Below are 16,083 nucleotides of genomic sequence, written 5' to 3' on the forward strand. Positions count from 1 at the left end.
TTTTAAATAGAAATGCACATGTCAATCCGCTGCAGAGATGGAGCAGAGGAATCTGCACCATCACTCAGAAGTTTCTCTTGCACACTTGTGCTGTCCTGAATTCTGAACGCTGGGACCTTTAACCTTGAGGCCATGGCCACTTTGAATGCCTGGCCCTGCAGATCCAGTTAGGTGCATTGCCTATCCGTGTGCTTTGGTGCACCAGCCTTTTAGAGGAACATGACTTTTAGAAATATCAGTACTTTGGATGATAGGCAGGCAAAAACAATCTCTTTTTAAGCCACTTCGCTGCTCTAAAAGTGCAAACAGAGGGAATAGTAGGAACAATCAGAACTGTGCAAATAGTGTAAGTTTTAATTAAGTAAGATTAAGTTTACAATTTTAGCACATCGAGGGAAGACTTTCTCTTTCTGACTATTCTTTCTTATTCTTGACTACTTGGGAATCTTGAGGCTGGCCCAGAAAGGCATTCAGCCTTGTGTTCAAGTACAACAGATCTGTGTTCCAAGCTCCTGTAACAAATTGTTTTCTCTGCCAGAGAGGAAAGAAACCAAGACAAAAGGTTGTGTTGATGAATTGCTACTTCGATAAGACAAATTACACTGGGTTTGTAAGAATGGGACTGTTTGGGCTTACAGTTCTCGTGGCATGCAGAGAGGTGTCCCTGAAGGAGCTGGAAGGCACATGGCAGTTTTGATGGGATGTACTCTAACCCATTATGTTGATGGGTTCAGCTGGATCTGCATCCTTGTGAACTTATATAATTTGCCTGGTCTTAATGAGCACTGTTCTGTCACCCCAGCCCCTTGTGTTTTCAGAGCGAGCCTGATTCCCCACCTGGCCCCCAAATATTACAAATCCTTCTTGTGAGTCCTGCCTGTCACTCTCTTGTTCTGCAAGCTGGTGATGCAGACCTGCAAGACAAGAAAAGTAGCAAAAGATGCTGGCAGTTGTTCAGTTACCACTCTTACAAAGACTTTTTTTACCTGGCAGTTTTGGGATGCTATTGTCAGAAACTATTCACAGTCTTGGAAGTCTCTGGAGAGGTTAATCCTTTCATACTTTTCTTGAATGCTTTTAGGTATTGGTGATAGAGGAACTTCTCTGGGTACATACCTGTTTGATGCACAGGGCATGCCACGCTCTTGTGTTCTATTTAATGTTACACTGAACAGAACCAAAGTCAGGGGGACAATCAGGAATTAGACACCAGAGGTCTGGATTTTAAATTAACAGCATGATCGGGACACCTCGATGGATTTGGTCACACAATGCTGCTGAGGCCATGCTACTGATTGCATTTGCACTCCACAGTCCTGAAGTCACAGGTCGTGTTCCTAATCTTTATAACAAACAGCAAAAAAACCTAAAAACCTAAAAAAATATGTATTTCTGAATACCAAGAGAAACCCTGCAAAAAGGTATTGCTGTTATTTACAGCTTTGTTTTTCTTCCCCTCCACCCCATTATTTCTGATGGCTCTGGATACTGCCTGAACTTCTGTCTTGCCCTACACAGCCCTACACTACCCAAAAATTACATTTTATGGCCCCTGTGGACAGGCTTAAAATTCACTGTGCTGTTACTGCTGTTACTTAAACTCTACAATGAGTTTAAGTACCTTGATAAGTAAGAATGTTGTTGCCTCGTAATTTTGCTTATTCTGTGTGGAGGTTTCACATTGCTGTGATGGTTTCAGTACACTGAAAAGCAAAGTGATGAAGTTATTACCAATATAAAAGTATTTCTGAGATTTATGATGATAAAAACACTTTGCTAAGTTTTTAACTGGTAGCAAGCATGCCCCGATTATCAGAATTAATTTCCTGCATGATCAAAACACAGTGTGTCCTTTGTAATAGGACTATCAAATGTTCAGCTCTCAGTAAACACATTTCATGATATAGGATTATTTTTTAATCTGATTCAGTCCTGAAGAGAGTATGCAAGGTGAAAGGATGGAAGAGTCAGGGGAGCCAAAAGCAGGAAGGGTAAGAGAAGCAGTACTTCCAAGAAGTCACTTGAAGTCCAAGAAACCTGACACTGCCAAGTGGTGATCTTAAAGGTATTTTCCAACCTAAATGATCCTGTGATTCTGTTATTCGATGTAATTTAAAATGCCAGCATGACATCTTGGAGGTACTGCTTCTACCTTAAGTGTTTTCAGCCACAGAAAACCTGTTGGCTGGCTGTGGGGAGGGAGTGGTGGATGATCAAGTCTGTCTATAATAGAGTCTTTGGTCCAACTTTTGCCTGCCAAAGAACCCTTTCTATAAGCTACATCTCCATGGAAGATATTTTGAGCCATGTACTCCTCAACAAAATTTTATTAGTAGCTGCATCTGTGACAGAGCCAGGGACTGTTTCATGTCCTGTAATAAACTCTTCTCCACAGCTTCATAATGTGGAGAAATAGACAGAATATTGTGACAGAAAACAATTAAAAATGCTTGAGAGCACAGATATGACCACATAAATGCTACTGTGATCAACTTAATTCTGGTGAGGAATTAGTCCCAGTTTTATCTTTCAAGAAATTCACTAATTACAAGGATACAAAGAGTGCCAGGTTGCAATGTGCATCCTTTTAGAATGGTGCAGCTGAGTTTGTACTTCTATAAAATACATATATAGGCGACTCTTCTAAGGCTACATGCTGCATAATGCCATCTGACCACCTCCTTGATTGGCAGAAAATGAAATTTGTACTTTAATTTAAGAGCCAATGTTTTTATCCAGCTTAAGTTCAACTAATGCAGAGAACTGAATGATGCCTGTATATCAGATGTAATTCCATAGCAATTACAGTCTAGTGTGGCAGTGGTATAGCTTTTCTACACAGCACTGTAGAAAAGGGATAATGCAAGATAGGATACTTTCATAATTCAAATTCAACTGAATGTATTATAATTTGTATATTTAAAATACAGAATAGTTTGCTTACAGTAATGTAGTTCATAACAAAAGACTTATGCTCCCTAGGAAACAGTGTCTGAAAATACTTTCCTTTTAGCACCAATTCAGTGATATTTATTCTAGTACATCTCAATATGAAATAATTTTTGCAGCCGAACAACAGTAGCACTGAGTTCTCATCTCCAATTTACATTGGTGTAAATTTTGAGTCTCTCTTTTGACACTCTGTATATAATATAACCTTTCAGACTCCTTCCTCCCACAGTAACAGCCATTATACCTTGTCTTGTCTTTCTCCACTTCAGAAAAAGGTCATTCTAACATGTAGGTCTAACAAGAAATACAATGTATTTTCATTGATCTGTATTGTCACTGATTAGCCCTTCGTGTTATATAGTGATCTGTATAGTAAAGGACGTTCTATGTTGTCATGCAAAGCCAGTCTTAAGGAACAGATTCTACACCCCAGGCTCCCTTGGTTTATTTAGAAGGTCTTGCTTTTTAGAAAATGAGCTTTCTGACAATAGCCTTGAAAATATTTACCATTATTAATTGATCTCTAGAACAGAATATTTGGCATTAGTTAGAATTTTTTTACTGTTTTTCCCCAGAAACTACTGTTTTTTCATAGTCTTGTTCAGAGACTGGATCCTCCAGGCTCAGGAATATGAGAGTATTTTGTCATTTGATTATTGGAAATATCTCAGTTTAATTTACAATAGAATATTATAAATTCATTCCATCCTTATAGGACAGTGACTGTTAGAGAGTCTGTACAAGTGTGTAACCAGACCATCACCAGCATCTTTATTGTGATTTTACTGCAAAAATGGTCACTTATAAGAGGACCATGAACTAGAAAACAACTGCTGAGTATCATTCCTTCGCACTTTTTTTCCATGTTCAAATTCTACTTCTAAGATGGAGCGCTGAGAGTAAATGAATGATTGCCTCCCACCCAGTTTCTAGTACAAATATTTGAGATGATGCATATCTCAGTAGACTTTCTCAGGATTTGCTAGATATCTGTGTCCACAAAGGTGTTTTTGTGGTGGACATTAAGTTCTTATAGTTGTGTTAAGTAACAAGAAAGCGTATGTAGGGCAATCTGAAAATGCACACTTGAAGTGAGCTAGAAGGTAAAGCAAGTAGCTTTTCTGTATTTGATTAGCAATTAATAATGCTGCCACTTTATTCTGCCAGATTCCTGCGAAACTACTCCTTCATTATTGCTAAAGATTTTAAGTTGAAAATAAACTGCACTAGATTTATTGCATACCTGTGCTGTGTACTATTCTCTAGGTTGTGCCTTGTGCCTGTTAGTTCAGCTTCTGCAGAATGTAGGTTTTTGAGGCTTAAACTGATCAATACCTACTTGAGGTCTTCAAAGCCTCTTTGGATTTGCAGTTGATATCAGTAGAACAGGTACAAAAAAAATCCTTAAGTACAACAGTGAGATAGATGAATTCATACAGAAAAGAAATCAGAGAGATCCATCTGAAACTCTATGCTGCCCGAGTTTGAGTTGCTGTAAATATTCACAGTCGTTGAAGACAGAAATTGGGTTTAAAAACAAATGTAGTTGATTTATAGAGGGATCATATTTCTGAGGTACAAAAACTGGGACACTATTGCTTGTATTCAGAATTCATAGAGTACAATGTTGATGGAGTTCATAATCCTCAGTACAAGAGGGCCTTATAGCTCTGAGGAAGAAGTAGTCGGTTTTCATTCACCCCTCTCCATATATTTTCTGACTCTTTCCATCTTGTTTTTCCTTTTCCACGCTATTTTATTTCATCCTCCTTTTTCTTCTCCCATTTTACATATACATTAGTGGTTGGCCTGTTTACAAATATTTTTTGCAAGTGAACAGAGAATGAAAGATCTGTGAAAAGCTGCCTTTTTTTTTTCCTGGTTCTTCTTTTAAAATATAGGGAGCAGTATTAGAATTGGGATAGTTGTTAACTGATAGTTGCTATTTGAGGAATAAAATGTGTTCTTTTAGTTCAGAGCTGAGTTTTAATTCATATGTGTGAGGTTCCGGAGTTTAGGCCACATGTGAATTCCCTCCTTTTGGAGTACTGAGACACAGGGCAAGAAGGGGATTGTGTACATATTTTCAACAAACAGCCAAGAAAAAACCAACCCAGAAACCAAAAAACCCCACCCAAAACCCATAGAAACAAAACCAAAAAAACCCAAGAATTACTTATCTTGATTTCCAAACCCATTCTGAAAACCAGGGAAATTACTTCCTTAAGGTTTTCCACAAGGTTTCACCTCTAGGGTTAATATAATCACAGGAGATTTAATTGATAGTGTAATTTTTTAGAAAGGTACTGGTCACCCACAACAGAGGCTTAGACTGAAAGTCAACCATAACTAAAATAAAAACAACCAGTGAATAACTGCTTTCTGGTAAGAATAAATTAAAAGAACAAATTCACAGCCTTAGGTGGACGATACAAAATACTCAGCTGGAAGATTACCATTACTAGTGAAAGATCCTTCCAAAAATTAAATTTGATCAGAAACCCCCGTATACTTTGGAAGGGGATTGTCTATCAACTTAAAGGAAAATGTACTTGGGTGTAGAAGGGGAACAAGAAGCTGATGATGTTTGGGAAGGTGATGATGTTTGTTTATTTGCTGCTTTTGGTCATTTCTGAGTGATATAAACAGCAGATTTAATTATAGTTTCTGAAAAAGCATGTTTTATAGCTCTTTCAAACCTTAATGTTTTACTCTTAACTGGACAGTCCCAACTTGTTAGTCTTGTATTCAGGTAACCTTTCTTCATTGGTAACCCTATGTGGTTTAGTTTTCCACTATTTTAGATTAAATATCAAAGCCTTATGTTTCACTTATGTACAGACTAAAAGACCTACTTGTTTACTTGGAACTTTTATCTTCTGTCTCCTTGGGAAAATGCTAGAATGTTTTGGTTTGGGATTTTTTCTTTGTTGAGGTGGGTTTTTTTTGTTATTTTTAATTTCTCAGAAACATATTGGAGTTTACTGCCTAACATAACAAATTGCACTGTAAGAAGCAACTGTTGAGAAGAGATATTTTAAAAGGAGATGGAATTTCCAAATCAACTACATTATTACTCAGCAAAAATTTGACCAAGGCAAGGCATAAGCAAATATATGTAACAGTTATTACCACAAGCCTACAAAGACATTCCTACCTTCTTTCAGACTTTTCCTACTGATGTTCTTCAGTGCCTGTTTCCCTCCACTTGCCTCCATTTTTCCTAGGTTTTGCAGATTTCCCTTCTCCTCCCTAGCCTTTTCACTGCTTTCTCGTTACAGTTATTGCTGTTCCGTAGACTGGTAAGTCTGTCATGCTGTCAGCAGCCAAGCAAACTCTTCACTTCCCTGCCTCTCGCAGTAGAAAATGCAAGAGGGCCCTTATACAAAATCTCCTCCATGCTTGTTGCATTTACTTGCCATAGCATCAAATAGTTAAGTAGACATTCCCCTCCTAATGGAAATAAGAGTATGCAGTTACACAGAAGTAGCCGTTTTTGAAGCATTATCAGAATTTGTAATGCGTTTTTCTTTTGGTGAAGCATATTAAAAGAAAACAATAGCATATTGATCCCAAAGTACTTTTGAACTTACTCTGCCCTCTGTTCTTTGTCCTGTTCCTAGGGGCAAGTGTGGCAAACAGCAGATTTCATCCTTTTATCATCTGGTTCTCTGAGCCCCAGAACCAAACTGATCACCACAGCTGCAATAAATAAAGTGTCTATTCAATAAGTTATGATGCCAAATATTATTCAACATTCTTCTGGCCAGGCACAGAGTTTGATGGAAAACAGCACATCTCACTTCTTGCCTTTTTCCTTGCAATTAAAACTGCTGAGTAATCAGTGGATGTTGGTTATGGCAAAACAGAATGTGAATAATGCCAATTTGCTTGGGTTTGTTTAAACTTATTATTTAAAACAAAAATTCCTGTAGCAGTATGGCTTTCATTAATTATGAAGCACAGGCAACGTGTTAACAATATCAGTCCTGAAGCCTGTAAGAAATGTAATTTTATGTATTTACCTGTTCTGTCATAGTGTATGATTTCTAATATCTTTTTAATTCATGTGCAGACATTTTATGCAGCGTTTGGCTGGATATACAGCTTCTCGAGTATATAGAACGTTCTCTGATAGAAAGCTAAATAGTTCAGTTCTAGCATTTGGGAACACACTGTCTTTTTCTCAGACTTAATGATTCGGCCTTTTCGATTGTCATGCAAGGAGAAAAATGATGGTGTGAATAATTTGGTTAAAATTGTTGCAGTCCAAAAGTATTTGTTTTAAATGCATTCTTTCTAGTTTTGTTTTGTTTTGTTTTGTTTTAAAGTTCTGTTGTGTTTTTTTTCTCTTTGTTTTCTTTTTCTAGGCTGAGGTTCAGCTATGCTATCTGGAAGCACAAAGAGATGCTGTTGAACAGATGTCCTTAAAGCTGTACAGTGAGCAGTACAACAGTAGCAGCAAGCGAAAGGAAGAGTTTGCTGATATGTCAAAAGTTCACACAGTGGGAAGTAATGGGTAGGGAACTATTCTTTTTGTTGTTTTATTCTCACTGATCTGTATTTTTTTTTACATGATATACTTTTTCATACTTCTAGTTAACCAGGTTTTTTCTTCCTAGGCCAAGAGGCAGGGGAAGACTCTATATATTTATTTTTTGTATATGAATGCAAAAAAAAAATTAGTTTCTGGATAATTTATCCAAATCATGGCCTGTTCATAGGACTACCTAACATTATCTGATAGCAATCTATTATTTTGATCTCAAAAAATGTAATGTGTTTTGCTTCTGGCTTTTCTACTCCAATGGCATAATATCTTTTGATTTCCTAGCATATTCCAAGGAAGCATCTTTAAAATGTATTAGTACCTCTGGAAGACAATTATCTATAATCATTATTCTACTTGTGACTAAGAAATACGAATGTGTAGCCATTCACTTATAGTTCACCAGTTCAAACATCCCAATTTTGTACTTACAGAAAGCTTTAATTTTAACTGTGTTCCCTTGACTTGGTCTTCTCAGTCTGTTTTTTAATAACTATAAACCCACATACACACACACATCTATTATATATGTAGGTGTATATATAAAAGCACTCTTTCTTAATAGTTAGAATAAAGAATCTTCAACAAATTAATCACTGGACTATGCTAAAATGAAATCTTGATTGCCCCTCCCTTTTTCACAGCCAAGAAAACTTGTAGTTCTGGTGTAAGACATTTTCTTGAAGATCTTTTGAAAAGCTTATTATTCAACTGTGAGTTCCCCTAAATGAACGTAAGAACATATCTGTGAGGTCACAATAGTTTGGGGCAAAAGCAGTTCAAAGGGCCCAACTAGTGCCCACAATTTGGGTAACCCTCATCCTCATAGAAATGGTTTTCTTGTAAACAGTAAACACAGGAGCACTTTTGCCCACAGTTTCCTATGCAAGAAAAGTCACTGACCAAGGTGTTCATGAGTTCTTTATCTCCAGAACTTCCTTTTCCAATTGCTAACTTAATGTTGAGGTCCTGGAAACACAGATTTATTAAATTACCGACTGTAAAGATAAATGAGCCTTGTAAACATCCCCTCTTATTATATGGAAAGATGACTGTTTTAGAAAAGTTAATGTGGGCTAATTATGTAGGATTACTGAGATCTTGATTACATATGCAGAAATCTGTCAGATTCTCAAGAACGCCAGTGCAGCTAGTGCCAACCATAAAAATAATTTGTACAGAATTGGTGTGTATATGTATATAAATGTGCACTGGGGGCTACATGTTCAAAAACAGCTTCTCATTTCGCAGCCACAATTGAATGTGAGTAAGACTTAAGGTTGGAATTTTGTGTGGGTCATAAGACAGTAAGACATCAATAGACATTCGATTTTATTGAGGATAGGAAATATAAAGCTTTAAGCCTCATGGAAAAATACCGTTTTTAACTCTACATGCCATATGTGTAAAGCAAATAGGCTCTTAAATGCACTTGTTTGCACTCATAATTACATGCTTATTACTGGGAGTAATAATCTACTAGTGTTCTCTACCTTTTTTGTGCTGTGGGCACCTTTCTGGACCCTTATGGCCAGTCCTTAGAGGTTTAATAGTGGCCTAAGGGGCCAAAGGACCAGAGGGAGACAAATACAATACTATGTATTGGGCTGTTATAGAAACTAGGGTGGGCTGAATTCAGGTGGAAAACTTCCAGTTGAACCAGACTGAGGTATTGTATTGAATACAATGGAAAACAGAAATGCCTTTCAGCTATTTGAAAATACAGTTGATATATTTCCCTACTGCATAAAAACTGTGGACAAAAAAAATATGGACAGAAATTCCACACTAGGGTGACCTAACCAGAGACTGAGATCCTTACAGAGAAGGGGGTGTTTGCATAACTCATAAAACTAGGGTATCTATCCATTAGCTGTTGTGGAATTTTGATCTAGGAGAAAGAAGATTGTCTGCAGGGAGAACAAGCGTTATTGTAGATGGAGAATTGTTTATGCAGTGGGTAAAAAGATTTGGGAGGTGACTTTGTGTAGGAAATAGTTAAATTTATATAGATGAGGTAGTATCTGCAGAATAGGGTGATGCTAGTGAGTGTGTAAAGAACAGATTTTCTGCAGAACCACTGCAGTGTACTTGTTCCAACAGTGATAGAGAGGGTTTTAACGTATCTACATGGAAATGGCAAAAGTGACACTGAAAGAGAAAAGCATGAATATCCACTGCAGGAGAACACCAGGTGAACAGGTAGCAAGAGGTAACCAAGAGTAGTTGAGAGCAGCTGCCAAATGTTATAGCCAATCTGGCTGGAAATATTGCATTCCCTCAAAACTGAGGAGGAGTTTATACAGCTACTGTCGGGACGTATAAATACAGTATTTACAGCACCATTGCACAACATGAAGGCCAGATCTTGGGATCCTGTCATCACCTAGTATTGGGCCTCCATGGATGAGGCTTTGAGATAAATGCAGTAAGAGGGGGCTTCATGTATGCACAGAATATAAGGCAGTTTTAAAGCTCTTAAGATCAGAACTCTGATTTCTCCTCTACTCTTCTAACAAAAACATATGTATGGAAAGGATTTCCAAAACATGATGGCCCAGGAAGTTGGAAGAACTTTTTTGTTTGGCTGAATTTCTTTGGTAGACACACCAGTGTGTTTTGAGTACTTCTAAATACCATGTGAGTGATGCCATCAAAGAAATAATACGAACTCAAAGTGTGTGTTAAACATGAGGAAAAAGTCTGATGGAAATAGCTTCACATTCCTTTTTATTTATTAATGCCACAGACGAACTGGTTTTCTCATGAGAAAGGTGCTCATGAATTTTCATTCAAAATAATAAATTGATGTCCACATTTTAAGAAATATGTTTAGGGTTCAAGGGATTAGACATGCAACTCTGCATATCTGATTCCCTGTTTACCAAGATAACATATACTTCTTAATGTCATTTTAGTTATTATGTAGCTAATGGTTTTAGCTTATTAACCAACAAACCTTTATTAGGGAAGCTGTAGTTACCTGCCCTTTAACTAGCATATAGCAGTCTCATTGGCAACATTTGGGTACTTTTAATGGAGCAATATTGTTTTGCAATAAGCAGATGACTTAATTTATTCTTCTTTTAGTGATTGGTGGATTTGGATAATCAAGCAAAATTAGCTCTTCTATAGTTCTTGCATCTGTAACACACACCAGTATTTCAGAAGTTATGATTTCCCTGATTCTGCCTGTGGCAATGTGGATAAAAGATCTGCTAAGCCCAGAAAAAATAGATTCTGAATAAAAAAGAAATATTCAATATACCACAGAAATACTGGCAGGTACATTTTAATCTTAACCTGTCACTGATCCTATAATTGTTGGATTTTCTGTATATCTTTTTAGCAGCTTAGTAACTTACATCCTCTTCCAAACAGTAATTTAATAGTAATCAGTAGATTCATCCATTTAGATGTGAGGCATTCGTTTTAAACACAAAGCTTTTTTAATATCAGAGCTAGTTTAGAACTGTTAAAAATATTGCAGTTGAATTTTGAAAATATAAAGATGATGCTTTGTAGGCTGACTTCACTGTTTTCAGGCTCAGGCAAGTAAGTGCCATAGACAGTTTGCTTAAAAATGCTCACAGATGACTCTATTTTACAGCAGAAAACCAAAAAAGAGAATAGACACAATATGTACACTGTGGAGGGAAAAAGTCCCCATTGCATCTTGTATCCCTTCCTGGGCTTTTTCCAGTGAATCCTGTTTATCTCACTCTTCATTTTGGGTTGAGTTTCTGTTTAGAACCTTAGCTAGAAATCAAAATGCTGAGCTGTTTCCTGGTACTTATCTTCGTTTTATAAAGGTTAGGGAAAAGTGCTTTTGTGTGTCTTTAAAGGATTGATTCATTCTAATACACCAATAAATGGACCAATTTGGACTGTAACTAAGATGTGGTCCTATAGAGGCAAAGCATGTGTTTGGATCCAGCACATCTTCTGCCTATTATAGTGCAATCCCAGTCCAGTTCCCAGTGCAGTTTCCAAAGGCATTCCATGCCGTTCTGGCAGCAGCAGGTCATGAACGTTGGATGTAGGCTTTGTTTCCCATCATCTTCATGTCTTAATTTAGATTTTTCACTGGCACAAATTGTCCAAGTCCAAGGGAATCTGTACCAATTTATATGAGATGAAATCTAGCCCCTTATATCATAAAACATATGTTTTAATAACTGCCTGTCAGTTTTATGACTTTGAATAATATTTGGTTAAGGTGGAAGGGAAAAAAGGAGCAGTAGGCACTGAAGATACAGAAAGGTTATACAGTTTTCTGAGGAAGGGATAAAGATTCAGTATCACTGCAAATATACCATTCAAAATGGAGTTTAGTTTTATTTTAGTTTCAAAAGGCTATCTGAGTCCTGAACTCCAGATGAAACTATTATATTTCAACAATAGTAACGTGCTCTTTTATGCTTGCTGTTCTTTATAATAGCATCATTGCTTACCTTCTCAGGGCAGCAGGCAATTTTAAGTAAGTGCACCTCATAAATTATTGAGTAAAAGTATACTAAGTACAGTGGATTAAACTAGAGAGTTACTTCAGAAGCAGGAATCAACACTTGTGCATTATACAAGACTTCCTTTGTTGTCAACTCATTGAAAATAATACCAGAGAAGGCAAATGCTTTTTTCTCTTTTGCTTGCTTTCTTGAAGAAAGACAGTTCTACTTGTCACAACTTTATCTGTAAGCTTTTAAAATTACCATGCATATGGTACTCTAGTTGATAACAACTGAAACTGTAATAGTATTAATAACATTAAAAACATGTTTGTTTATTGTTTCTTGAAATCCTGCTAATTTTTTTAATGGGGTTACTAAAAAAGTTGTTAATAATTGGAGAAATTAGCTTTAGTAGAACATGCACTATTGTTTGATCAATGTGGGGTTTTTTGATACTACTGCCAAGGCTTTTGTTAGTTCCAATTTTGCAAGTTTGAAGATCTCTTTTCAAGGGGTATCTTTTTAAGGAATGTGCAGTTTTTCAGCATGTACCTTCCGTCTTGTATCACAGTGTTTTAGAAGAATCTATGCTTTACTTATTCACTAGGCTTTCAATAGAGAATCACATTAATCCTTTTAAGCTCCTTATTCTAATGATTTATTTTGTTGAAAACCGTAGTGATCCTCCTTTGAATTTTAATGATTGCTGGCTATTCAAGGATTCATTGTTTTGACTTCCTGTCCTTACCTTTGTTTCTTACATGTCTGTAGGGAACACCTGTCTAATACTGTATCTGGCCTTAGTTCTCACTGGCTTACCATATTCACTCAAGCCTATCTTAAGGCGTTAAGTTGAAATGCTAGCTACTCATCCATGAAAATAAATGTAGGATATTTACAGAGATAGGCAGATAGACAGCAGAGGGATGACTGAATAGATTGAGTCATTTTTCGATGAAAATATTTTTGTATGAATTATATCAAGATGATTGTTGCAAAGTTTGCTCAATATAAAGTCAGCATTTTAAAAACCAATAAACAACATCTATGGGGGATCTCTATTTCAAAATTTTTGAAGCAAATGCAGTATGCCAACAGTTGTCAGGATTTGGCATCAGCCGCTGAATTTAGGTCATGGCACTGGCTTAAATTGGATTTCAGTTTTCATTTTCATCCACTCTGTATAAATACAGAATGTCTCTTTAGAAATATAACTAGGAACATCATGAGTTTTCAAGAATATATTATTCTAATACAAGATTTTAACAACGACGCAGTATTTATGCATAATACATTTTGTTCCTTATCTACAGCCTTTTGGACTTTGATTCAGAATACCAGGAGCTCTGGGATTGGCTGATTGACATGGAATCCATTGTGATGGACAGCCATGACCTGATGATGTCAGAGGAGCAGCAGCAGCATCTTTACAAGGTTAGCGCTACCGTTACTGCCTTTACCTAGCTATAGAAGATCTGATTAGCTTGACAAGTCTTTCTCTCACAGGATATCGCTGCGTTCATTGTATGTATCATGGTGTCTATTAGAATTCCCTTCCCTGTCCCCAACCTCATTTCCATCCCCTGTGCGCTGACAGGCTGCACCGACATCATAATTGCAAGAAAGTTCCCTTTATCACATTCTATTTGGTGTAATTCTATAGAAGGACAAAGATTTGTCTTCAAGATGAATAGAAATAAATGAAACTGCATTAATAAATAGACTGAAACAAAATGAAGGAAAAAAAATGAAATGGTAGCATTTAACAAAATGTGTTTTGATTGGAGCTTTCAGCTGGATTTTTATCCATCTTTCAGACCTCTTCTGGGAAGAAAGAAATTTGCCTTGATTTTGGTTTGCTGCTGCCAGGATACAGGACTCTTCCAATTTAACTTTTATTAGTTATACATAAAGCAGACATTGTCATGTTAAGTCATGACATTTGCTTGTGATTTCAGGGAAATGATTTTGAACTTGCATATTGATTATAGGGTCTTCATCTAACATATATATATATATATATATACGAGTGTATATATATATATGTATATTTTATATATGTGTGTACATATATACACACACACACACACAGAGACACACATGGTTTCTCTTATTTGTCATCGCAGCCTTAGCCCAGAAGCTTTATCACTTCTTTTAGATAGACAGTACTTATAAGAAGTTCCCCAAAACATGTGATTTGATCCTAAAATTGATTCAGGCTTCACTGTGTGTCTGAGAAGCTGTAGTCTACCATTCTGAGGGGTGGTGGGGGAAAGAAAGGAGAGGCTTTCAACAGAAATATCAGGCTGCAGTAAATCTTCCTCATTTAGGCAATTTTTATTGGAGTAATTCTGACAGTTGTCATCCTTGAATTGCTTTGAGCATATGGCATATTTCAAAGAGCAGATTGTGAATCATAAAAAATAAAATTAATAACTAACCACAGAATCAGCAACAGTATAATGACAAGAAACAACTACCCTCTAGCTTTTTTTTATTTCTTATTGAATAAATGGTACATTCAAGGTCAAATAGAAGTTGTTTTCTTTCTTCTGTGATTGCACGATTTGATGATTTCTTAAATGTAATTTCTTTTTTCTTGCTTTGACATCCTAATTTCTTGATGGTCTTCTTGCATTTTATTCTTTCTAATTTTAGTTCTCTTATTTAAAATACCCAGTGAGAAAGGATTGTCAAATGTGTTAAAATAAGTTTATAAATGGAAACATGGTTCAGGTCTAAACTATTTTAGGCTGCAAGTGAGTTTAATTCAGTGGCCTCCATTTTTTGCTTTGACAATAATTTCTTACTTTTACTAATGTCTTTTTCCTAACTTTCTAAATACTTAATCAGACTTTATCATACGTTAACAGTCCAGGCCCTGGCTAGGCTCAGAAATAAGCAATGTCAGAAATTGATAAAAAGTTTCTTATGAATCTAAAATAATGTGGCTTGGTAGTGCCTGTCCATACAAGACCAGCTTGTACCATGCCTAATCTAACCACTAATTGTAGTCCTATACTAAAAAAATAAATAAACATAAATTTTAAGAAAACAAGCCATCCATCAGTATGAAAAGGAAAAAACCTTAAGCAGCCAACCTGAGTATTTTAGGTGCTGTTTAGGATACTCACCTTTTCAATATCCAAATGTAACCATTAAGAATAATTATAGATGGTAAGGCTGGTATAATAATGCACAGTGAGAAGAAAAAAAAAGAGGGCAATAATTTAAGAATTAGTTTGCAATACAGCATGGTAGCAAAGTGAGAAATATTGTATATTCAAAATGAGAAGTAATAGTCTCTTAATATTATTAAAGTCTGTATTATGATAGGCATAACACTTCTGAAAGCAGAAAGTTTGTGCCAGAGAGAGTAGCTGAGTCTGTTGTCTGTGCAGCACAGACAAACCAGCACTGCTTCCAGAGCACAGGCAGTTTATTTGCTCTGTAATTTCTGCAGGGAGGGCATCTGCTAATTAATGGAGCCCCAATCTCAAGAGTACCTATCTGGTCACTGCAAAACCACTTGAAGTAGGATAGAAACAAATTGCTTCCACTCCTGTGGTGAATATTCTCTGCATATACCTTTCTAGTGAAAGCAGAAAGTAAATTGTTAAGGATTGAAGGAAAGACTTAACTAGAAATGCAGAGTTTGGCTAAGAGATTACTAAGGAGTGTCCATAAAGCAGGAGAAGTATTTGCAGGTAATGCAAAAAGCTTGATTGCATAGCATTAAGATCTATTCACCTTTCAAAAAAAACCCAAAACACCCAACCACCTCTAGAACTGTTGGAAGCCCCATAATTTCAGACATTTAAAAGCAGACAAAAGAAAACATTAGCAAATGTAATTGAGTGAACAATTCTGCGCTAGCAAAAGAGAGATCAGATAAATCCCTAGGTTTCTATCATCCTTAATTTCAGAGATTCTTGTGAGTCATGCCCTCAAGAACAGTATTAATAGTTTTCTAAAACTAGCATAGTAAACCTCTCTCCTAATCAATAGTGACACTCTTTTTATTTGGAGGCTCTTGTATAGAGTCCTGGATGGTCTTGTGCTTACAGCTAAAGGGGCAGAAGCGCTGCCTACACTTCACAGTGAATACAGCCATTCTGGTCTGTAGGGGAA

The 16,083-nt window shown here is 36.4% G+C and overlaps 1 protein-coding gene across 1 annotated transcript in view; it reads left to right on the top strand.

Moving 5' to 3' along the window:
- The window catches only part of LOC104548018 (A-kinase anchor protein 6-like), a gene marked incomplete at its 3' end in the record, with an annotated part of 81,249 nt that extends 67,863 nt beyond the window's left edge, over positions 1–13,386 (top strand). Inside the window, exons 5-6 of the mRNA XM_010193923.1 lie at positions 7,323–7,471; positions 13,266–13,386. Coding sequence (XP_010192225.1) covers positions 7,323–7,471; positions 13,266–13,386 — 270 coding nt within the window. The remainder of the gene's footprint in view (positions 1–7,322; positions 7,472–13,265) is intronic.
- Positions 13,387–16,083: the final 2,697 nt, after the last annotated feature.

The sequence above is a fragment of the Mesitornis unicolor genome, unplaced genomic scaffold (genome assembly GCF_000695765.1).
Source record: "Mesitornis unicolor isolate BGI_N332 unplaced genomic scaffold, ASM69576v1 scaffold25330, whole genome shotgun sequence".
Lineage (NCBI taxonomy): Eukaryota > Metazoa > Chordata > Aves > Mesitornithiformes > Mesitornithidae > Mesitornis > Mesitornis unicolor.